The 24125-nt window shown below is 52.8% G+C and overlaps 1 protein-coding gene across 1 annotated transcript in view; it reads right to left on the bottom strand.

Annotated features, from left to right (window-relative positions):
- PREX1 (phosphatidylinositol-3,4,5-trisphosphate dependent Rac exchange factor 1) overlaps window positions 1-24125 on the bottom strand; it is a 204676-nt gene that overhangs the window by 8167 nt on the left and 172384 nt on the right. Inside the window, exons 19-34 of the mRNA XM_050807428.1 lie at window positions 23328-23413; window positions 21406-21542; window positions 20626-20746; window positions 19424-19611; window positions 18870-19031; window positions 17973-18183; window positions 17280-17556; window positions 13763-13969; window positions 12328-12416; window positions 10335-10417; window positions 10096-10186; window positions 7597-7725; window positions 5643-5684; window positions 4382-4602; window positions 2593-2692; window positions 85-228 (exon numbers count right to left, since the gene is read on the bottom strand). Of these exons, the coding sequence (XP_050663385.1) occupies window positions 85-228; window positions 2593-2692; window positions 4382-4602; window positions 5643-5684; window positions 7597-7725; window positions 10096-10186; window positions 10335-10417; window positions 12328-12416; window positions 13763-13969; window positions 17280-17556; window positions 17973-18183; window positions 18870-19031; window positions 19424-19611; window positions 20626-20746; window positions 21406-21542; window positions 23328-23413 (2288 nt within the window). The remainder of the gene's footprint in view (window positions 1-84; window positions 229-2592; window positions 2693-4381; window positions 4603-5642; window positions 5685-7596; window positions 7726-10095; window positions 10187-10334; window positions 10418-12327; window positions 12417-13762; window positions 13970-17279; window positions 17557-17972; window positions 18184-18869; window positions 19032-19423; window positions 19612-20625; window positions 20747-21405; window positions 21543-23327; window positions 23414-24125) is intronic.

The raw sequence follows: 24125 nt of genomic DNA, 5'->3' as shown, positions 1-24125 counted from the left end.
GGTGGGCAGGCGGTTGGGAGCTGGTGTGCTTAGTGGCCTTGGCCCAGCCCCCGTGGTCCTCCCTGCCCCAGACCTGAAGCTCACCTTTCGTGAATAGCGCCGTGTGCAGCCTCAGGCTGGCCCCACCCTCCAGGCGGGAGGGCAGCTTGGAGAAGTGGTAGCTGTCGAGGTAGAAGATGACCTTCAGCGCCTGCCGGCTGCCCTCAATGTGGTAGAAGACATTGGTGTCTGCGGGAGGACACGGGGCAGGGTGACTCACCACCGAGGCCCAGGCCAGGGGAAGCCCTGGCACACCTCTCCAGAACAGCTGGCACCTCTCAGCTGTCCTCAGGTCCAGGGGGGCACCCTGGGACCTCCCTGTAATCCCGACTCTACAGGGGTAGCCTCAGACCTCCCTGCCCTCCTGCCCTCTAGGGACAGCCTCCAACAGCCCTTCCCTCTCACTCTCCAAAGAACTGCAGCTGACACCTCCCTTTTGCCTGCTTCATCAGCTCCTAGTTCCGCTGCTTAATTCTTGAACCTGATGTGGACTCTGCCTAGCTAGGGGGTCCACAGCATTTGGGGTCACAGCTTCCCCAGTGCTCCTTGTACCCTCACACGGTAGCCCAGGGCCCCTGCCTGGGAAAAGCTGCCCTCAAACGGGCATGCATCTGATTCACAGCCAGAAGGAAGCACTTAGGGCAGGGAGGGCAAAATATGGCACCCAGACCCCATTCTGCACCCATGGCAGACATCACTCATCGATCAAAGCTCTGCCCGAGCCAATCTCAGCCTGGAGACAAGCAGCTGCTGCCAATCAATTCCAATTGCTACTCAAAGAGAACCTGCCCTTCCTCTAGACTCTAGTCCATGCATTTTCAGCAGGACAGACACTGTCCCCAAGGAGGTGAAAACACTTCCCTCTTTTAATGTATAATGAGCACCAGATGCACAGATAAACAGACATAAGATAGATCCATAGTATTAAAATTTCATGGGGGTGCAGCAATTAGGAAAAATTGACTAAAAAGGTTTTTTATGAAATTAAATGAAATTTAATGAAATGAAAAAATTGAGAAACACTAATCCAGTGCCTGGTTCCTGATTAAACCCACACGCTTCAGAAGCCCCTGGAGGGCTTTCAGCACACAGGCCTCTGGGCTCCCCCTCCAGAGTTTCTGAGGCCATAGTTCCGGTTGCGGCAGAGAATCTGCCTATCAAGCCCCCAGGTACTGCTGGTCCAGGGGCCATGCTCGGAGAACCCCTGCTCTCAGAAGCAAGTCCAGCAGTTCCCAGCCCTGGCTGCACATCCAGGCTATCCAGCACCCAGGCCCTGCCCCACAAACCGATCAGAATCACTAGCGCCCAGGGCACCGGGATCGTTGCAAAGCTCCCCCAATGATTCCAGAGTGCAAGCAGGGCTGAGATGCACTGGGCTAGACGATGAGCTCCAGGAGGGCAAGAATGACGACCGTGTTACATGGTCCCAAATGCAGCCTGACACATACGATGTGCTCATAATTATGGACATGTAAATGGATGGATGGATGATGGTTAGTTGGATGGATAGATGTTTGTTTGGATGGATCGACGGATGAATAGATGCATGGATGGATGGATGGATGGATGATGATTGGATGGATGGATGGATGTTTGGATGGATCAATGGATGAATGGATGCATGGATAGATGAATGCATGGATGGATGGATGGATGAATGGATGGAATGGATGGATGCATGGATGGATGCATGGATGCACAGATGGACGGATGGATGCATGGATGGACGGATGGATGCATGAACGCATGGATGGATGGATGCATGGATGGATGCATGGATGCATGAATGGATGGATTCATGGATAGATGGATAGATGCATGGATAGATGGATTCATGGATGGATGGATGCATGGATGCATGGACGGATGGATGGATGGATGGATGGATGGATGGATGGATGGATGGATGCATGGGTGGATGGACTGATGCATGCATGCATGGATGGACGGATGGACGGGTGGATGGATGGACAGTTGGATGGATGCATGGATGGACGGATGGATGCATGGATGGATGGATAAATAAATGGGTGGGCACGTGGAAGGATGAGTGGAAAATACTAACAGACAGACAGAGAAAGAAAGAGAAAGGGGAGAAAAGGCAGAGGAAGGAGAGGAGAGGACAAGAGCAAGGGAGGAAGGGAGGATGGAACTTAATTACTATACTTAGTTAAGCCCTTTAAAAATCTTAACAAGTCTTCACATCTCTAGGGAAGAATTTTATTAAGAATTGAGCAGTAGTGTCATTCTAAGAGCTGTTGGAGATAGCTGGGTTCATACAGAAAGAAACCCCTCTTTGTCCATGTGTGCCCCAAAGTTCAGCTCTCACACTCATGTTGGAGGCATGAGATTTGACAGCACTGAGTACTGAGCTCACCTTGGGCAGCTGGCCCCGAGGCAGGGGAAGGACACTGTGACCCCAGAGAGCTGTCCCTTCCACCCCAGGCGTGACCCCAGAGCTGTCCCTTCCACCCCAGGTGCGACCCCAGAGAGCTGTCCCTTCCACCCCAGGACCCCAACTCTCACAGTGGAGGGGTGGCAGAAATCACTCACTGGCCACATAGTTCTCATCCAGCTGCTTAAAGGAGAAGGTGACATTGTCCAGCTCTGACAGGGTCACCCAGATGTCCTCCAGCATCGTCCGTTCCTCCTTCTGCAGGAAGAAGACAGCGCGGAGGAGTCTCAGATGCCAGTCCTGCCCCAGGGTTTCCTACCAAGATGCTGAATTCAACTCTAGTTGGCACTCCAGACTGTGGGCCCCCTGGGTGCCAGGTCCTGAGCGGGACTCTCCAGAGTGGATGTGAAATCATGGTGTGCTCTGTGGCTTGTCCTGCACCTTCAAGGGTCACAGAACCCATCTCTGCCTTCATTCGCTGAGTGCTCCTAGGAAAGTCACTGCCTCTCCTGCCTGGACCACCAACCAGGCTTCTAAACTTAACCTTCTCAAACCTAACACACTCACATAAAAATCCCCAATTCCTTCCTCAACCTCCCCCAGTCAGTCCCATGTCAGCAAATAGCAGCAGCATTCACTCAGTCATCCAAGATCCAAACCTGTGACTTCTCAGTTTCTCTCCTGCTCACCCTGGGCCTGGTCCATCACCAAGTCTGATGGGTCAACACTAAAACATCCTCCAGACCCACCCACCTCCCTCCAGCTTCCCGGCCACCACCTGGGTTCAAGGGTCCACCGTCTCTCACCAAGATGACACCAGGTTTCCCTTTTGCCACTCTCTGCTCACAAACAATACATCCTACATGTCCTGTTTTGAAAACTTAACCCAAATTATATCACTCGCCCAGCTCAAAGCCTCTGAACAGCTCCTCTGCTTCCAGAATAAAGTCTCAGGCCCTACAGATCAGGTCCCCCCATCTGCCCAGTCCCCTGCTGCTCCCCTCTGGCCACACTGGCTGCTCTTTGGGGCCTTGGTACATGCTGGTCCCTCTGCCCCGCACAATCCTCCTCACACTGTCTGCCTGGCTGGCTGAGGTCTCAGCTCAAGCATCACCGCCTTACACAGCCTGTCTCTGAAACCACCTAATCTAGGGAACAGCACCCGCAAAGCTTCCTGCAGAGCTTCCCTTCTCTCCACCTCCCTTCCCTCCTCCGTCCTTTCTTCTTCTCAAGCTGCTTCCCCCAACTAGAAAGTCAGCTTCAGGCCCCCAGGGCCAGTGCAGGGCCTAGTACATCATAGTGTTTGGAGAATGAACGAACTGGGCCCAGCTTCCCCATGTGAGAAGAGGAAGGGGAGGGCTGAGTGTTCCTTGCTACCTCCCTGGACCCCAGCTTGTGCATTCTGGGAATCAAGTGACAGCCAATCTCCCACCAGGCAGGCACCTTGTGCAGCAGCAGCCGGCAGAGGACGCTCCAAGGCCAGGCCTCCCCACTAGCCAGTGGCAGGGGCTCCAGGAGCCAACCTCAGAGGCACTGGTGACTCTCGGGGCCCTGGCTGGATGTGCAGGAGCATCTCTGGCTTCCACCACACCACTCCCACCTCAGGCCCTCAGTTGTCACAACCAAAAATGTCTCCAGACATTGCCAAGTGTCCCCTAGTGGTGAAACTGCCCTGGGCTGACACCTGCTGGTATGTAGCATGGATTCTATTATCTGTGTGTGCCCCCTGCCCTCCCACTGGGAGAGAAGATCCCTAGGCACAGGGACTGTTTTGTTCACTGCTGCACCTTCAGTGCCCATAAAACAGCACACAGGTGCTCAACGAATCGCTGCTGCGGGAGTGACGAGATCTGGGGGAGCCTGAGTGAGTGGGCAGGCGCTCCCTCGCCCCGGCCTGGGCGGGCACCAGCAGGTGGGCCAGCGGGGCCGCCCTGCCGCCCCACTCACCACTGCGGCCGGCGAGAGCAGGGACTGGCAGTGCAGCAGGACGCCCGTGGCCGCCACCTGCTCCAGCCACTTGCGGCTGGCGTCGCGGCTGCTCTCCTCGTACTCGCCGTTGTTGTTGTAGCGGTAGCCCAGGGCCGCCAGCAGCTGCTCGGAGAAGGTGCACACGGCGGCCACCAGGGCCTGGCAGAAGATCGCGTCTCTGCGCAGCTGCAGCTCTGTGTCTGGGGGCAGAGGGCAGAGGGCAGAGGGCAGGGGCCTCGCTGGAGGGGTGCTCCCGCGCCACCAGGAGGCCCACCCCCCAAAGCCCTGGGTCCAGGACCCCTCATGGAACCCCCAGCAAAGGGCGAACAATAGGTCAGAAATTACTTTTTGGTGGACATCCCAGTCACCAAAAGCCAATTCCACAAAAATCAGTTCTCCAACACGCAAGCCCATTGGCCAAAACTGTTCTCTCAGTGACTCATCTGCCTGCTTTGAAACCAACCAACCAAAGAAACACCTTGTGATTTTCCTAAGGGTTTCCCAAGACCCTCACCCTCAGCCATTTCTCCTCTCATTACGGGCTTCCTTGGCCTTGGCCAGTAGAATGCCAATGGTGCCAAGCTCTTCTGCCAAGCTCCACGTGTTCAGAAATGCAATTTAGCATTTTCTCTACATTGGAGAACTATGCTCTCTTCCTCCCCCCAGCTCTGCCCTTGCCCCTGTCCTCGGCCTTGCCATGGTTTGAGGAACTGGCCAGTTTCAAGCAATTGCTCTCTCAGCGTCCCAATCTTCTGGAAGGAATTATTTCCCTGGCCGGCTTCTGGCCAGTGAGTTTTCAGTGACCAAATTTGACCCAGATCCTACAGTAGCACCCCCTTGGCTGAGAATTTCTGGAAAGAAGAGAGGGATAGAGAAGGTCTCCAAGATTCTCCACTACCTTCTCCCGCTTCCTCTTCCCCACTCTCTGCTGGGTGGAAGCCCCCAGGCTGGGGCTGAAGGCTCTACTGGCACAGGCCCCCCTAACATTGTCCTCTATCCCAGGGCCCTGTCAACATCCACCCAGGCCTGGGCAGTGCCACAGGACAGGGCTCCTGGCTCCAGTGCCCTGAGACTTGTCCCTTGGACACATGAGGAAGAAGCAAGTTTCAAGTAGATCTTGGAGGGGCTCCAGGCCAAAGCGTTGCCTCCCCGAGTCCAGACCCTGACGGCATGGATGGTCAGCTTTGGGCGGTGGAAGAGGGCCGGGCATGTGCCCCACACACACCTTTAACGCCCTCACCTGTGCACTTCAGCAAGGCCAGGAGCAGCTGGTTCTTCCCATCTGGAAGGAGAAGGGAGAGAGAAACGGGGACAGGCTGGGACGGGGCAGCAAGAGGTGAGGGCAGGACCCAGCCCCTCCCCATGGCACCTCCCAAGGTGCCCTGACCCTTCACAGCAGAGCCCTGGCACCCAAGGCTGTGCTCAAGGAGGTTTTATTGCTTGTTAGGTGAACTCCAGGAACCCCTGACCTCAGGCAGTGGAACCCCAACCATAAGGCCCATCTGTACATGCAAGCTGCAGACACAGGCGGAACCAGCCCCTTTAACCCTGGGCCACCGTCCCTGCCCCACAGCTTGTTCACATAAGTATGGGCACACTCACATGTACAACCTAGGTACACACGTATCCAGACATACACATCAACACACAACCAAGTGCATGCCACACACAGAGACACATATACTCATACACAGACTCATATATGTACACACAGGCACACATGCACCCACACAAGCACACACAGCAGACACCCAAGCACACACCACACACGTGCACTCATATGCAGACTCACATACATATGTACACACACAGGTACACATGCATCCACACAGACACACAAACAACAGACACACAAGTACACACATAAGACACAGACACACACTCCTAATAGCCTCACATACATATTCTCATCCTACATGGGTACAGTCTGTCCTGCAAAAGAAAGTTCATTTCTTCCAGGCCGAACATCCTGGTCTCTTTTCTTCCAAAGATGCTCCTTGACCCAGAAAGGGCTTAGAAAGATGTGGAAGGGCTTTGGATTTGGTTTCTTGGGGTGCCTTCTTCCCAGGGAGGACTGCAGGACTCAGGGCTGGGCAGGGTAAGAATGAGAGCAGGTGTGGTGGTGCATGCTTGTCAGGACTCACCACGCCAGGCAGCCAGGGCACTGAGCACATGACCTGTGCTGACTCACTTAATCCTCCCGACCACACAGGAGGGAGGTGGCACTGTGGGCACATTTGACACAGGAAGGAGCTAAGGCCAGAGGCTTCAAAGAACTCGCCATGATCGCACAGCCAGTAAGTGGGTGAGCTGGGATTCAAGCCCTAGTGGTCTGGACCCAGAGTCGATGTTCTTCACCAGTTACACTTTTGGAGAACAGGACAGATCAGAAGCAGCAGAGACTCCAACTCAGAGGCTGCTGTTCCCTGGGGGAACAGCCCAGAGTCCTCTAATCTCCCACTGTCCTGGTCAAACATATCCCTCGTCCGCATCCTTCTAACCCAGGAGTCTCAGACACAAAAGCCGGCAAGGGCCAGGCAGGTGACAGAAGATGCGTGGAGCAGACGCCAAGCCACAGGGAGCGGTGCAGACTGGGGTGCACTAGAAAGCACCTTGGCCCCACGTACAGAGAGCGGCCGCCACTCCTCTCCACCAAGGTAGGATGGCAGACTGGGCCTGGAATCACCAGATCTTCTGGTTATTCAAGAGTAGCCGGAAATCCAAGTTTTTATGTGAGAACCTCTGTCAAGCTGGCAGCAGAGTCACAGTTTTTGCTGCTGCAGCATCGAAACCTATCTGTGGGCCTGAATCTGGTCAGTGGGCTGCCAGCCTGTGTCCCTCATACCCTGATAATAACAGGAACACACACATCCACTGTTTTGGAAGCTGAGAAAGACCAGGTTCAGCCTTTTCAGCCTCCAAAATCAGGGCTTTGTTTAGTTTGGTTTTGTGTCTGCTTTTTGTTTTGGTAGAGATAGGGTCTATGTTGCCCAGGCTGGTCTCAAACTCCTGGGCTCAAGTCATGTCCTGCCCGGGGCAGGACGCTCAGCTGACAGAGGGCATCACTTCTCTTGTCCTCTCCCTGGGCATGGAGAAACAGGGGTCGCAGAGCTGGATCCATTCTTGATTCTCTCGTTCCACATCAAAGGCCACGGCTCCCTCCCCACCATGATGCACCCTCCCTGCCCACCGACCTTCCACGTATCTCTGAATGTTGTCCACCAGGGTCTTGATGGAGTTGGGGAGGTTCCAGGGGTCCTCCTGGATGCTGATCTGGATCAGGCTCCGGCCACGGATTGTACACTCTTCTTTCTGTTTAAACTCTGGGGCAGGAAAGTGGCATGAGGGCCAGGGAAGGGACGGAGGTAGCTTTGGAGAATGGTGGCACAAAGGCCTATGTCCCATCACAGATCCCAGAGCTCATAATCCTAGATCAAGGGAGCTGGCAGGACTCCTGGACATTATCTGGTCCACAGAGGGTAACTGTGCTACTATGTCATGGTATCACACCCATGGCAGACATCACTCATCAATCTCAGCATTCCTTCCTGCTCTCTGAGACCAGGACTCCCCACAGCTACCTCCAATCCAGTGCAGACCTCACAAATCAATCATGGCTTTCCTTTCATCTAAACCTGGATGTTGTAGCCACAGAAGGATTCTCAGGAACTACCTCCTCACAGCCACAACCAGTTGAGATGGCACATGAGTTCTAACCCTTTCCCTACACAGAGGAGGAAGCCCACATATAGAGTGGGAAAGTGACAAGCCTTAAGTCACACAACTGGGCAGTGATAGCGCTGGGACTTGCCTCTGGCCCCACCATTCAGACGCCAGGAAGACAAAGGCCCCTGCAAAAGACAAAGGCCTCTTTCCTCCTGCAGGGTCCCAGTTTCTGAGATATTTGTGGGTTTGCTGTTTCTGCTTTCTGAGGTCCATCCCTGAAAGCTGATCCTGAGACAGCAGAACGTGCAGCTGAGCTGGGGAGCCCCAAGTCCTCACCACTTCCCACCCTTTTTTGGTGGCAAGAAAGGGTGCCCATCTGCATTTCTATCTCCTACAATCTCACTGGGAGCTCCTTGAGGTCAGGGCAGTATCAAATTCATCTCAGGGTCTCCAGTGCCCAGTACAAGGCCTGGCACAAGCTGGTTCTCGGAAATTATTTACTGGATGTACAGAAACATGAATAGACAGGCGGATGGGTGAATGGATGGGTAGAACAGTGAAAGAGTGGGCACATGGATGGAAGGAGGGAAGGATGGATGGATGGACGGACAGACAAGCGGATGGATGGATGGATAGGTGGGTGGATGAATGGGTGGGTGGGTGGGTGGATGGTTGGATGGGTGGGTAGGTGGGTGGATGGATGGATAGATGGTGAGTGGGTAGTTGGGCGGATGGGTGGGTGGATGGATGGATAGATGGATGGATGGATAGGTGGGTGGATGGATGGGAGGGTGGATGGATGGGTGGGTGGATGGATGGATAGATGGTGAGTGGGTAGCTGGGTGGATGGTGGATGGATGGATGGATGGATCAATGGGTGGGTGGGTGAATGGATGGATGGATGGCTAGATGATAAATGGATGAGTGGATGGATGGGTGGGTGGGTGGAGAGATGGATGGATGGATGGATGGATGGATCGATAGTGGGAGGGTAGATGGCTGGATGGATCGATAGTATGTTGGGTGGATGAGTAGGGTGGGTAGGTGGGTAAATGGGAGGAAAGGTAGGTGGGAGAACATAAGAAATTTCAATCCTTTTCTCTCAATCATTTCAAGAAGACAGTCTCAATTTGGTGCTGGTAAGCCCTTAACACTTCTTTAATTCACAAATCCCTCTCTTAAATGAAGAACAAGGAGCCCTTGGCAGGCAACAGTGCCTAGCTGCAGTATAATGATATTTTGTTGCTGTTGTTCGCATTTAATTTATCATTATGGTTTATCACAAATTTTTGGCATATTATACTGGCTTTTCACATATAGGGAGTTCAACAAGGTCCTTTCAAAATTAAGAGCGATACTTTTTGAAAAGTGATGTCAATAATAAGAAAAAAATGAGTATGGTTTAAAAGACATGAAGGAAGACTAGGCACAGTGGCTCATGCCTGGAATCCCAGCACTTTGGGAGGTCAAGGCAGGAGGATCACTTGATACCAGGAGTTCAGAACCAGCCTTGGCTACATGGCAAAACCATGCCTCTACAAAAAAGAAATAAATAAATAAAATAAAATAATAAAAAATAAAAAATTAGCCAGGAGAAGTGGCGTGCACCTGTAGTCCCAGCTACTTAGGATAGGAGGCTGAGTTGTGAGGAAAACTTGAGCCTGGGAGGTCAACGCTGCAGTGAGCTGTGATCACACTATTGCACTCCAGCCTGAGTGACAGAGTGAGACCCTTTCTCCAAAAAACAAGACGGAAAGGAAGGGAACGGAACAGAAAGGAAAGGAAAGGAAAGGAAAGAAAACCAAAAGAAAAAGGAAAAGAACCATTCTTGGCTCAGAGTCTACAAAAACAGGCCACGGGCTGGATGTGCCCCAAGGGCTAAAATCACTGTCCCCTGGATGATCCCCACAGTCGTTCAGCAGTAGAGGGGCAGAGCTGAGCATGAGCCCAGGCATCCCCTGCCCCGCCCCCGTCTAACACCCTTCCCCATCACAGGCTGTCTCCTTGGATGCTGGCTATCCCCTCACCTTGTAAGCTGTGGTTCATGGGGAAATGCTTGGTTTCTTCAAAAGCCCGGCTCATGACTGGTCCCTTGAGGAGAGCATTGATGGAGTCCACCTGGGTGGCAAGAAGCCCCGGGTTGGTTTGGGCCCCACGGCCCTACACATTGCAGATGTCTGGGACCCATAGCCCCCGGGTCACAGGCCCTCCCCAGGTGTGACAGGAGGAACCCAAAGTTGCACCAGGAGTGGGGCAAAGTTCCTACCTGGTTAAAGAGGTGCTCCAGGCAGCCATGAAGCTTGTCCTGCTTGTCAGATGGGATTCGCATGTCACAGGGCAGCTCATCTCCTTGGCGGGAGGTAGAAGTAACAGCCATTGGTCATTCCTGCCCCACCTCACACCATCCCCAGCACTTTCCCAAGAAGGGGATACAGCTACAGAACTCCAAACCCACAGGGGATCTGGAGTCTAAAGACCAGGTCCTGGCTGTGAACCACAGGGAAAATCGCCTGACCTCTCTGAGCCTCCAACAGGCACTAACTAATGCATGACAAGATTGTAAAGCACTGCTTTTTGTAAAGCACTGCTTCCATTCTGCAAATGAGGGACTGAGGAACAGACAGAAGGAACTGGATGCCGCGTGTCCTGATTCCTTGCCCAGTTGGTTCAGTTACATCAGCTGTCACACTCAACTCCTTCCTAGAGGCTCCTGGGGCCAGTTTGTGCAGCTGACTGTCTTAGGTGATGAAATACGTATCTAAAAGTTCAGCAATTTCTTCCATTGTACTTGAGCTTCTTTTTCTTCTGTTCATTGAAGTATAATTAAAATTAAATTGTTATGCACAGACTATCTCTGAAAGGACACGCAAGACTGTAGTGACAGTGGGAACAGCAGTGACAGCCTGAGAACCAAGGGTTTTGGGGGAGACTTGTCACCGTGCACCCTCTGGGGCCTTCTGAATTGTGCACCATGTGGATACACAACCCAACTTGCAAAATGAACTGCTTTGAAGTCTGAAGTAAACAAGACTAAAATAAAAAACAATTTCAGGCTTTCAGTAACGCCTTTAATCCCAGCAATTTGGGAGGCTGGTGCAGGTGGATCACAAGGTCAAGAGATCGAGACCATCCTGGCCAACATGGTGAAACCCCATCTCTACTAAAAATATAAAAATTATCTGAATGTGGTGGCAGGCGCCTGCAGTCCCAGTTACTCAGGAGGCTGAGGCAGGAGAATCGCTTGAACCTGGGAGGCGGAGTTTGCAGCGAGCTGAGATTGTGCCACTGCACTCCAGCCTGGCGACAGAGTGAGACTCTGTCTCAAAAAAATAAAAATTAAAAAAAAAGTTGTAAGTACAGTATGATCTAATTTATAAAATATTGTCTCTGTCTGTCTGTCCATCCATCCACCCACCTGTTCATCTGTGCATTCACAGGCCCCACCAATGAGCTCCAAATGCTGGCGAGGGTCATTTCCAGGGGAGATGATGAGACTCTCATTCATTTTTATGGACTTCTTTTTGTTGTTTCTTTGTTTGCTTGTTTGATGGAGTCTCACTCTGCCACCTAGGCTGGAGTGCAGTGGCGCGATCTCAGCCCACTGCAACCTCCCTCTCCCAGGTTCAAGTGATTCTCCTGCCTCAGCCTCCCAGGTAGCTGGCGTTACAGGCGTGCACCAACACACCCAGTTAATTTTTGTATTTTTAGTAGAGACGGGGTTTCACCATGTTGGCCAGGCTGGTCTCAAACTCCTGACCTCAAATGATCCACCAGCCTCGGCCTCCCAAAGCGCTGGGATTACAGGCGTGAGCCACCGTGCCCGGGCTTAGATACTTCTTTGAACTGCTCCGTGTCGTTTGGATTTTTGGTTTGCACACGTATTGTTTTTACATAAACCATGAGGTCACCCTGTTTAGTTGTCAGCTCACTCATCACAACACTCATCATACATGAAGCATACAGAATTGCACCATGCATGCCTCTATTTGCTCCATCTCCATGACATTCACGGAGAACATCAGCTCCAAGAGGGCTGAGATGTTTGTTTCATTCACTGCCGCATTCCCAGCGCCTGGCACATAATACGGGCTCAAGAAATACTTGCTGAATGAGTGAATGGAAGGAAGTCAAGTACAGGACCATGTAAATAAAATACAAAACAACATAACGCAAGGGAAAGTATAATAAAATAAACTAAAACTAAATCTCATGGGGAGGAACCTCTCTCCCTGAGCACGGGTTGCTGCCGCTCCACTCACCAGACCCCATCTCGTCGCTGCCCAGGTAGGAGCTGTTACTTCTTACGCTGGTGTAGGACAGGACCGAGTCCCGATTGCTGTTACACTCGCTGCAAAGGGGCCCAGAGAAGGGGCTGAGTCACCCTGAGCTCAGGCCATCTGATCCTGGCACCCGAAACCCACTTTCTACAGTGTAGACAAAATCCCTGGGCCCTCGGGTGGGCACACAGCCCAGAGGGGGCATCGAGCACCGGTCCCGGGGCCCAAAGGCAGGGAAGGCCGGCCTGGTGGTTTTCCTTGCCTGCGGGCTGGGAAACGTTTCTAGGCTCTAGCACAGAAACACAGAAATAGGAGGAGGATGGTGAATCCTTTTCACTCAGGTGTCACTCTGTCCAGTGTCCCCAAGGGACAGCCTTGCCCTGAGACACCTGCCCATTCCACATGGCTCTGTCTTCCATCTCCCCAGCCCCCAGCCTGGCTGGAAACCTCATGACAACACTGACTGGATCAGATTCGCTACAGCCCAGGAACTCGGAAGGTGTGGGAGATTAAAACTCACGATCCTGACATTTTTTCCTTCACCTTTTTGAAAATTAAAGGAAAAACTGGAGGACCCAAAAATGTAAGAATGAAATCCCAGAGAGACAGCGAAATCTGAGACTACGGATATGAGGCTCTGAGGACACACAGTGCCGCAGCAGCCAGAGCGTCTCATTCTACAGACACCAGGTAAGCCAGAAACGGCAGGTCAGGCAGATCCCTTGATGACCGAAAGAACATCTACACTGGGAGAACTGGGGGGAAAGTCTGTCTTCTCAAACTGTATCAGTTCTGATTTATGCCCACTGAAGCACCCTTCTAAGATTCCACTGTAACCACCGTGGGCAAATGTGAGGTCACCATTCACTGGGACCACAGTGTCTGTTTATCTGTAGGAAGGAATTAAACCTACCCATTATATGGCTTCCTACAAGAATCTGAGTTTTAGTCTATTTAACCCACTAATTAGGACCTCACTGATCTTTTTATAATTAACCAGTAGAAAATTTAGATCTTCTCAGGTTAGGAGGGAAAAGACCTGCGTTCTTCCTCCTTGGACCAAATAAACATAAATAGTGTTTGTTTCAGAAACCACACGTCTCACACTGAGTCTTCAAACACACCACGGAATCTTGCCCTTGAGCCTGACAACATCGTGTCAGCATGTGTGGGGTGACACCGAGGCAGAACAGATGGGTCCACGCAGGACGGATCCTAAAATGTCAGCTTTGTGACTGGGGAGCCTAAATGGGTTTTTGGGTTTCAGGGGGCTCAGATAATCCCCCAGAACCACGCTATGAGCAACAGCACCCTGAGCCCACTGCACCCTGGGAAGTGTCCACTGATTCTCACGTTGTGGCCTCACCTCTCTGCGGACATCTTCATCTAACCCCAGCCCCCCGACAGCGACACCCACCTGTAGGAGTCGCGGTAACTCATGGTGTCGTGACCTGAGTCCTCCTGGTCCTCCTCAGCCACCTTGAAGCACACCTTCTTGATGCCTCCATGGTCACTCCTGTCCATCTCGCTCTCTTCACTGACCAGGGGCAGGGAGGAGGCCTCCTCAGCCAAGGACGCATCGCAGGACCCACCCGAGGTGGGCTCTGTGATGGTGGACAGCAGCCTACGGGAGCAAAGACCTTGAAGTCAGAGATACAGGTGTGGCCCTTTGTGTCACTTTCCTGAAAATCCCACCAGCAGCTGCAGGTGTGAGCACTGGCCCTCCTGCTGGGGGTGGGAGACATGCAAGTTCTTTCACAGCCAACCTACACAAGGCTCTCCCAGAACGTGGGCCAGGAAGCTTTTGCTCTAGAGACCCTGGGAGCAAATCCTTCCAGCTCGATAGGCTGCATGGTCTCATGACAACCACTCAACCTGCTGTTGCAGTGGGAAAGACCTGGACAGTGTGGAAGCAAATGGGCATGGCTGTGTTCCAATGACACCTTGTTTAAAAATGAAAACAGCTGGCTGTGCGCAGTGGCTCACGCCTGTAATCCCAGCACTTTGGGAGGCCGAAGCAGGCTGATCACCTGAGGTCAGGAGTTTGAGACCAGCCTGGTCAACATGGTGAAACGCCATCTCTACTAAAAAACAAAAATTAGCTGGGTGTGGTGGTGGGTGCCTGTAATCCCAGCTACTCAGGAGGCTGAGGTAGGAGAGTCACTTGAACCCAGGAAGCAGAGGTTCCAGTTAACCAAGATTGCACCACAGGATTCCAGCCTGGGAGACAGAGCAAGACTCCATCTCAAAAAAAAAAAAAAAAAAAAAAAGAAAACCACAAGCCGAAGTCTAGACTGGGCCTCTGGGCCATAGTTCATCAATCCCCACTGTAGGGTGTGATGGTTAAGAGCACAGGTTTTGAAGTTAGCTAAACTCCCGGATTCAAATCCCAATATTACCATTTCCTAGCTTAGAGACCTAAAGCAAATTATTTAAACTCTTGGAGACTCAGTTCCCTCATATGTAAAATGGGATCATATCAGCATCTGTATCTTAGGCTTCTGTGACAATTAAGGAAGCTAAAACGTGTAAACAGGCTAGGCCCAGTGGCTCACGTCTGTAATCCCAGCACTTTGGGAGGCTGAGGCAGGAAGGTCTCTTTAGCTCAACACTTCAATACCAGCTGTGAGACTACCTCTCTGTAAGAAATACAAAAATTAGCCAGGCATGGTGGCATGTACTTGTAGTCCTAGTTACTTTGGAGGTTGAGGCAGGAGGATCACTTGAGCCCAGGAGTTCGAGGCTGTGGTGAGATATGATCACACCATCACACTCTAGCCTGGGTGACAGTTGGATAAAGTACTCAGAACAGTGTCTCTGCTGGGCGCGGTGGCTCACATCTGTAATCCCAGCACTTCAGGAGGCCAAGGCAGGTGGATCACGAGGTCAAGAGATCGAGACCATCCTGGCCAACATGGGGAAACCTCATCTCTACTAAAAATAGAACAACTAGCCAGGGGTGGTGGTGCATGCCTGTAGTCCCAGCTACTCAGGAGGCTGAGGCAGGAGAATCGTTTGAACCCGGGAGACAGAGGTTGCAGTGAGTGGAGATCACACCACTGTACTCCAGCCTGGTGACAGAGCAAGACAACATCTCAAAAAAAAAAAAAAAAAAAAGAACAGTGTCTCGTGCCTTCTAAGTGAGCAGTGATCAGTAAGTCCTGGCCGGATGTAATCCCACCATGTCTCCACAAAGTCAGTAGCATGATTAGCCTCACTTGACAAACGAGGAAACCAAGGCTCAGAGAGGTTAAGTGACTTGCCTAAGTTTGCACAGTGGATAAGTAGCAGGGCCAGGATTTGAACCCAGGTCTCCTGGCTCCAGAGCCTACATTCTTTTTTCCCCTTATCATGGAACATTTCCATCATACACAAAAGTAGAGAGTACACGATGAACCCAGCTATCCAACAGGCAGCTTCAACAACAGCCACTCAGGGTCCACCTTGTTTCCTCCATTATCCCCATCACTTTTTATTTCCCTGGAGCATCTTGTTTTGTTTTGTTCTGTTCTGAGACAAGGTCTCGTTCTTTCACCCAGGCTGGAGTGCAGTGGTGCAATCACGGATCACTACAGCCTCGATCTCCTGGGCTCGAGTCATCCTGTCCCAGTACCCTGAGGAGCTGGGACAACAGGTGTATGCCACCACACCTGGCTAATTTTAGAATTTTTTTTGAGAGATAGGGTTTCATTATGCTGCCCAGGCTGGTCTCAAACTCCTGGGCTCAAGCAATCCTTCCAAGTCAGCTTCCCAAAGTGCTGAAATTACAGGCATGAGCCACCGTGCCCTGCTCACTGGAGTGTTTAAAACAAGTCCAAGATAGCATGTAATTCCCCCATACCTACTTCCACGGATGTCTCTAATACATACAGACTTCCTTTTAAACATGTGGTTCTCAACTGGGGGCAATTTTGCCCCCTAGGAAACCTTTAGCTATGTCCAAAGACACTGCTACTTGCTTCAACTAAAGAGGAATTTTGCTACCAGTATCTCGTAGGTAGAGACCCCAGATGCTGCTGAACATCCTCCGACGCCCAGGACAGCTCCCCAACCAGGAATAATCCAGCCCCAAATGTCACCAGTGTCAAGGGTGAGAGACATTGTTTTACACAGGACCACACTGCTCGACTGTGCCTAAGAGAATGGAGGAGTCCTCAATACCATCGAGCACCCAGTCTGTGGACAAACATCCCTGATTGTCTCAAAATGCCTCCTCACATGGACGAGCTAGAAACAGATCCCTAAGTAGGTTCAGACGCTGCATCTGGCAGGTCCGTCTCTTGAGTCTCTTTCATCTCTAACAGTTCCTCTTCCCCACACCTGCTTCCCCATCATTCGTTGAAGAAGCCAGGTCATTTGCCACACAGAATCACCCACCCTCCGGATTCGGCCGGATGCCTCCCCAAGGTGCCAATGAACCACCCTCTGCACCACATCCTAGAGCTGAGTAGGGAGACCTCGAGCCTCCGTGAGATGACAGCTCCGTATCTGCGGGCAAGAGCCTCGTGGGCGGGGCTGCGTGTGTGTCCTGGTGTATTGCAGCAAAAGGACAGCTTGTCCTCACTTTCTGTGATGTTAAAATCATAAAGGTCGCCCCAGAATCTTTCAGCAGACAGTTTTAGCCTCGCTGATGAGTGCTGCCTATATCCATGGTATTTCATTAGTACCGTGGTTCTCAGTCAGGGATGATTTTCCCTGCAGGGAGTATTTAGCAATGTCTGAAGACATTTTTGGTTGTCACAATCGGGGGAGCGGTGCTACTGGCATCTAGTGGATAGATGACAAAGATACTGCTAAACAGTCTATATAATGTCCAGGACAGCAGTCCCCCTCCCACCAGCCACTACAAAGAATGATGCTACCCACGTGTCAATAAGGCCACGACTGAAAACACTTGCCCCCGCGTACTCCGGACACCCCCGGCCAGCACTCACCTGTTGATCTGGGTGACGTACTGCTTCATCTCCTTCAGGGCTACATCCAGCTTGGTGAAGAGCTGCAGGTAGGCATCCTGGATCTCACGGTCCTCCTGCTTGAGCAGGAAGCTCAGGCCCCGGTCTTCCTGGCCAAAGGTCCCACTGGCTGGCCCGAAGCTGCCATCGTGGAGACCCTGGCCTTGGGGATCACCCTCTTCAGCAGGCAAGCACTTCCAGGAGGGGGCAGCCATGGTGGTGATGCAGTGCTGGGTGTAGGACATGGGGTTCAAGTGGCCTACAGTGGAGGAAGGGAGAGCTCACTGCAAAACAGCCCCCAGCATCCACGGGGCCTCTGGGCGGAACAATACAAACCCATTTCAAGGATCCCAATGAAGGAGAAAAATTTCCCTTTTAAATACTCTTAATCCATTTGGTTACTTCAAGAAGAATGTTCCAGGCTGATGCTAATATGCTCTTAACTACTGTGATCTTGCTGCCTGCAATGCAGACATGATGGCTGGTATCCCAGCAGACATCATCATCCACGAGGCATAAAGCCACATCTAGAGCTGCTGCCCCACAGAGAAGGTCATCCCTGATGACCATGGAGCCACCATTCCAGCCCTGGACAGCTGACCTTCAGACAAGTTTCTGTTTAAGTATCTGGATTGCAACATCTGAACACAGTTTCTAACAGACACACGCAGGTACCTTGCTCCGGGTCAAGGCCGATGAGGGAGGGTTTGCGTCCAAAGCGGATGCTGAAGGACCTGCCCACTGAGGGGGTGGTCTTGGGGTAGGACACTTCCATGAGGTTGACGTGGCAATTGGTGGGGCAGAAGTCCAGGCCACACAGCGGGTGGGGCTCCAGGGGGGCTTGTTTGAAGGGTGGGCTGACCCTGCTCTTCAGCTGGGCTGCAAACTGAGAAAGTGGAGGCCGTAAAGTCGTGAGTCACAGGGCAGGATCTGGAAATAATAGCCCACACCCAGTACCCACTTTATCCTGGCCTAGGCCAGATGCCTCACAGTGGGACACAATGCCAGTAGCTCCAAATGAGAAGGGGAACCCCTGGACCGTGTTTCATGGCTCCAGACTGCAGGGAAAGCCTGGAAGAACCCCAGGCCTCCGGGTGCCCACCTCATGCATGGCTCCATTTTGGCTGCCCCTGAGCCATCCTCGAGGCATTGTCTCTGCCCCACCCTCAGTTCATGAGGTTCAGGGTCAACGTGCCTCTCCATCCCTATGGCAACTGGAACCGGGTGAGGCACGTGACCTAAGCCAAGCCAACAGAGCTCCCTCGGAGTTCATTTTTTCCTGGGCTCACTAAGGCTAGAGCTATCAAGGGCCAATGTGTCCCCACCACACAAGAAGGGCCTGCCTGAGCGTGAACCCAACACAAAGGAAAACGAAGCCAGGAGATGCAGAGAGGCCACGCTGCTATGATGTGATAAGTTCACCTCCGTCCTTTTCAGTAATACACACCATACATTCTCCTGCTTGTTTCAGCTGAGTTGGGCTGGGCTTTGACATTTACAACCCAAATATCCCAGACTGAGATGCTACGTCTGGGACCCGCGGCAGAGACCCCGGAGGGAGCAGGCAGGCACCTCCTGGTAGCAGGCAATCCTCTGGCCGATGCTCTCCAGCTTGGTGTCGCAGATGTTGCGGAACTCAAAGTGGGGCATGGTCACAATGGCGCTGCTCAGGGCCATGAGCCGCCCGCAGTTCTCCACAAAGACACTGTCATCGGCAGCAAAGGCCTCGAGGATCTGCAGAAATGTCAACAGCTACTGAGCACTCCCTGTGTGCCAGGAAGATCTTAAGCGGTTCACCCGCAGTGACTCCTGTACTACTCGTAATATCCCCCAGGAAGTCAGGTCTGTTCACCCGCAGTGACTCCCGTACTACTCGTAATACCCCCCAGGAAGTCAGGTCTGCTGGCCCTTATTGCACAGGAGTAAACTGAGGCTAAAGGGACAAGCCACTCTCCGCAGTCCCACGCTACCTAGTGGTAGGACAAGGACCAGAATTCAGGGCTCCAGGCTTAGCCTGAGGAAATGGGATTCAGGTGTCTCACCCAACTCCTTCTCCCAACCTCTGATAAGAGACACCGGCTTCAATCCCCCAGGGTAGGGCAGGGCCAGGCAGTGCCCAAGGAGACCTTGGCAGTGAGGCCGAAGCAGCCGCGGGGCTCTACGATCTTCTCCAGCACGTGGCACCTGACGCCTGCCGTGCTCACGTACTCATACACCACGCCGTGTTCCAGGTGCACGTTGTCCACCGTCAGGCTGACCATGGGGCTGTCCTCACACAGGCTCAGCCGGGGACCCAGGGACAGCAGTGGGAAGGCTGGAAGCCAAAAGAGGTGACATCTGAGCAGAGATCAGAGGGAGGAAGGCAAGGCAAGGCCAGGAGGATTCTGGAGGAAGCCTTCCAGGCAGTGGGAACAGCAAGTGCAAAGGCCCCGAGGCAGGAGTACATCCAGCCAGAGTAGCCGGAGCAGGGAGGAGCAGGGGGAAGTGATGGAAGGTGTTGGAGAGACAGTCTGGACAAGATACACAAGCCATCAAAGGCCTGGCCCTGAAGATGGAGGGAGCCATCGGAAAGTTCTCTTCTCATCTGGGGGAATAGCCCCTGGGAGGAGAGTCAGTCAGGACAGGGAGAGCCGTGAGCAGGCTACTGCCACCATCCTGGTAAGAAATAATGGTGGCTTGGTCCAGGCAGCTGAAACGAGCAAGGAAACGGATTCTCCCCGAGAGCCCCAAGGAGGACCACAGCCCTGTGGACACCTTCATTTCAGCCCAGTGGGACTCAGACTTCTGACCTCCAAAATTGTAAGTAGTAACTGTGTGTTGTTTAAGCTGCTGGGTTTGTGGCACTTTGCTATAGCAGCCATCAGAAACTGACATAACATCGCGGGCATCGCGACCGTGTGCAGTGGTGCACACCTGTAATCCCAGCATTTTGCGAGGCCAAGGCAAGAAGATCGCTTTAGCGCAGGATTTAGAGACCAGCCTGGGCAACATAGGGAGACCTCACCTCTAAAAAAAAAAATTCCAAAAATTAAAAAATTAGTCAAGTGTGGTGGGGCACGCCTGTGATCCCAGCTACTCGGGAGGCTGAGCTAGGAGGATCACTGGAACCTGGGCGGCCGGGGCTGCAGTGAGCTATGGTCACACCGCTACGCTCCAATCTGGGTGACAGAGCCAGACCCTGTCTCCAAAAAGAAAAAAAAACAAACCTGCTGGCATGGAGGTGGACTGGCTGGGAGGAGAGGAGGTGAGGGGACACAGGAGAGGACCCAACCCCTCTGGAGTCTCAGTCCCTCTGGAAGCTCCCGTCACACCATGTCACGTCTGTTACCTGAGTCAGGTTGGTCTTCCTCCTGGGCCTGCTCGCCACTGGGGTCCTCACTGGCGGCCTCCTGGCTGGCTCGTGCTTCCTGGGCATCCTCATGGGTGTGGTATATCCACTGGTACAGGCCCTGCCGGAAGCCAGAGTCAGGGACAGCCATGGTGCCAGCAGGTAAGGAGGAGGGGATGGGGCCGAGGTGCAAACTGCCCCTGGGTTCCAGAGCTCTGGAAACTCCCTGACCACCAGTCACACTCAGCCCCCACCGTGCACAGTCTACGCTCCCTACAGAGGCCAGGGGATGTGACAACATGAAGCAGGGCCATGGATGCAGATGCGTTGTCTCTCCTGTGTCCCCAGGGTCTACAAACGTGCCTGGTGCACAGCAGGTGCCCAAAACACACACACTGAGTGAGCCAGTGAATGAATCAGTGAGGGAATCTCGCCCTCCACCAGAACCCTGACCCCCAACCAAATGGAGTATCCACTTTCACCATCCGCTTGATGATGTGCCCAACATGCCTATGTGGTGAGGAGAGAGGGTCTGGTCACACCCATTTCACAGCTGTGAAAACTGAGACCCCCAGGTATCACGGCTCAGCTCCTCTGGTTTAAGGAGGCAGCGGGAGCACAGAGTTCAGGCCCAGCTCCACCCTGTCGGGTCAGCAGCCCCACCCAACTCACAACCAGTGGCACATGCAGGTTTTTCTCCAGAGAAGAGAGGACAGCCCTCAGCCGCCCACCCCAACCCAGCAGGACTTCCCTGATGGCCCCAGCTGCTGGTCAACTCACCAGGGCCTCTTCGCGCCGACTCCGGAATGCCTGGAAGTGATCCAGGACCTCAGGGGCACCGTCGTTCATCACGTTGCTGCCATTGACCTTCAGAATGCACTGACCAGCACAGAGCCCTGCAGCCATGGCCTCGGAGCCTAAGGGGAACAGGAGAGCGTGAGGCTGGATGCCAGGCAAGGACAGGCAGCCCGCTGAACACTGTTCCCCCACAAGACACACTCAAAGACTCCGCCTCCAGCCCTCCCACCCCAGAGTCGCCCTCTGACCCACTCCAGTGCAAAGAATGGACTGACATTCCCATTTTGCAGAAGAAGAAACTGAGGTTCAGAGAAGTAGTAGCTGGCCCAAGGTCACGCAGCAAGGTAAATGGGATCTGATTCGGGTCCGTTTCACTCTAGAGCCTCATCTCCTTTAAAGTCCTGCAGCCGCCTTGTGCTACTGAGCCAGGACCGGCCTCATTTGGCAGATAGGGTGACGGGCTTAGAGAGGCAAAGCCATGCTCTCTCGGTCAAATGACCAGAAGCCAGGATTCAAACTAGGCCTACCGCACTCCAAGGGCAAGGTTTTTCAGCTGCTCCACAATCCCCAAACCGTAGGTCTTGAACCCAGGGTTTTTTCTAGTTCATGTGAAAGGTCTGGAAGTGCAAACAAATGCCAAGCTTTGCCCAGACATGGGGCAATACCAGGCCCGAATGGTGTGGTGGTGCCAAGTACAGCCCCGGGGGACTCGCATGGCTTCAAACCCTGGCTCTGCCACAGACCGACCCTGGAACCTTCAGCAACCAGCTTCACTCTCTGGAGCTCGGCTTCCTCATCTGTGAAATGGGAACGCTCATAACCCCTACTCGGAGGGTCCTGGGGAGAGCCGATGAGTTAAAACATGCAGCGTGGAGCATCATGCCTGGCACTCAGTGAGTGCTCAAGAAATAGCACCTGTTTTATTCTTTTCACCTTCTTTGCCTATGAACACTTATTACTACCTATTATCAATCTCTCTGCAGATGTTTTGAAGCAGGATTTCTCACCAAGGCACTGCTGACGTTTTGGGTGAGATAATTCTGTGTGATTCTCCGGGGCTGTCCTGTGCACTGCAGCATAGTTAGCAGGATCCCTGGTCTACCCACTAACTGCCAGAAACACCCCCTGCCCAGTTATGACAAACAAAAATGTCTCCAGACAGGGCCGATGTCCTCTGGAGAGGAGGCGAAGTTGCCCCAAGGTGAGAATCACTGCTTTAAGGACAAAATGAAAACCTACTTTAAAATATTATCAAATTCTCAGTAGCCTTTAGTCATGGTATGCATTTTCTTAATGAATACCTAGTAAACGCACAACTATGACCACACAAGTGAAAAATGTATGTTTAAACTTTAAAAAGGGAGGCACTTAGATGCAGAAAAGTTTGGGGGCCCAGTATCATAGACCTACTTGCTTCCATCTCCAAGACATAGTGACACCTTTAATAGCACACAAGGAATAGGCAATGCAGAAAGCAGAGGTCTTGAACTGGTGGCCTTTCGGCTGGATCTGGCCACAGAAGTATTGAGGCAGAGCCGCCAGATTTGCATTTCCGGCTTCTCTTAGAAAATCAGGTCTGGGGAGAGTGGGCTCCCATTGCAGTCTGGCAATAAGGAGCTCCAGCTGAAGAGCCACTGCTCCTTCCAGAGTGAACATGTATTTTTCGCCTTGCCATAGTCCCCACCACTCCCCACTGTCTTCCACTGGGATCGCTACCCACCTGTAGCCTGCCTGACGCCAAGAGGCATTTGCGTTTGCAAGTCTTGGCATCAGGCCAAGAAAATAAGTGCTGATGGTACATTGGCTGGCAGAAGCCTAGAGTTCAGAAGGCTCTGAACGCCTGCCACACAGACAGACCGACCATCTCCTGCACCTTTCCCCTCCCTCCCTAGGCTCCCACTCACCTCTCCCCACAGCATAGACGTACGGCGGGGCAGCTCCATGAATCTGGAAGCACAGTGTGTCCGGCTGGTCAGGGATTTTGATGATCCTGCACCAGGTAGAAGAGGCAAGGAAAAAGGCCATGAAGAAAACTGGCATCACTCCCAATAATCCCGGGGCCGACCCAGAGAGTTTCTGCCTTGGAAACACTGGGAAAATTCAGCCCAAAATAGTAGTAGCAACACAGGCTTTCCAGCTCCCAAATATGGAGAGAAATGTCAATCAGGCAGATTGACCAGGATCCTTGATTAAGCACAACCCACTGGCCTGCCCTTGGAGCTTCTGTCCTCGCACAGCAATTCCAGACCACCCTCCCACACCTTCTCCATCGTTCTCCTGTCCTAAGGCCCTTGGAGGTAGGACCACCACTCCAGCCAGGCAATAGCTAAAGATTCGCAGGTGGGAGGGTGTGAAATGACCTGGTGGTACATCTCGGTGCCGAACCTAGAAAAACACCCACGCAAGTCCCCAGGAAGGCAGGACTGGGCCATTCTGTGGATCAATCCCCAAAGCAGAGAGGCAGCACCTACCAGGGAGGGCAGTGAGTGTCGCTGCTTCTGGAGCATCAGTGCCCTGCCCACATCCCCATCTAGGGCATGTCTCCAACCCTGTGCTGCACAACTGTCCCTCCCATTCGCCCCTGCAGATAAAGCCGAGCTGGGAGCCTGCTCTCGAACCCAGGTGTTTCCACGGCTTTAAGCAGACACAGTCCACCTTGGTGCTTTCTGCCACTTCCACATACCAACCCATCTATCAACCGT

Source organism: Macaca thibetana, chromosome 10, assembly GCF_024542745.1.
Source record: "Macaca thibetana thibetana isolate TM-01 chromosome 10, ASM2454274v1, whole genome shotgun sequence".
NCBI lineage: Eukaryota > Metazoa > Chordata > Mammalia > Primates > Cercopithecidae > Macaca > Macaca thibetana.
This window is presented reverse-complemented; position numbering and strand designations above follow the sequence as displayed.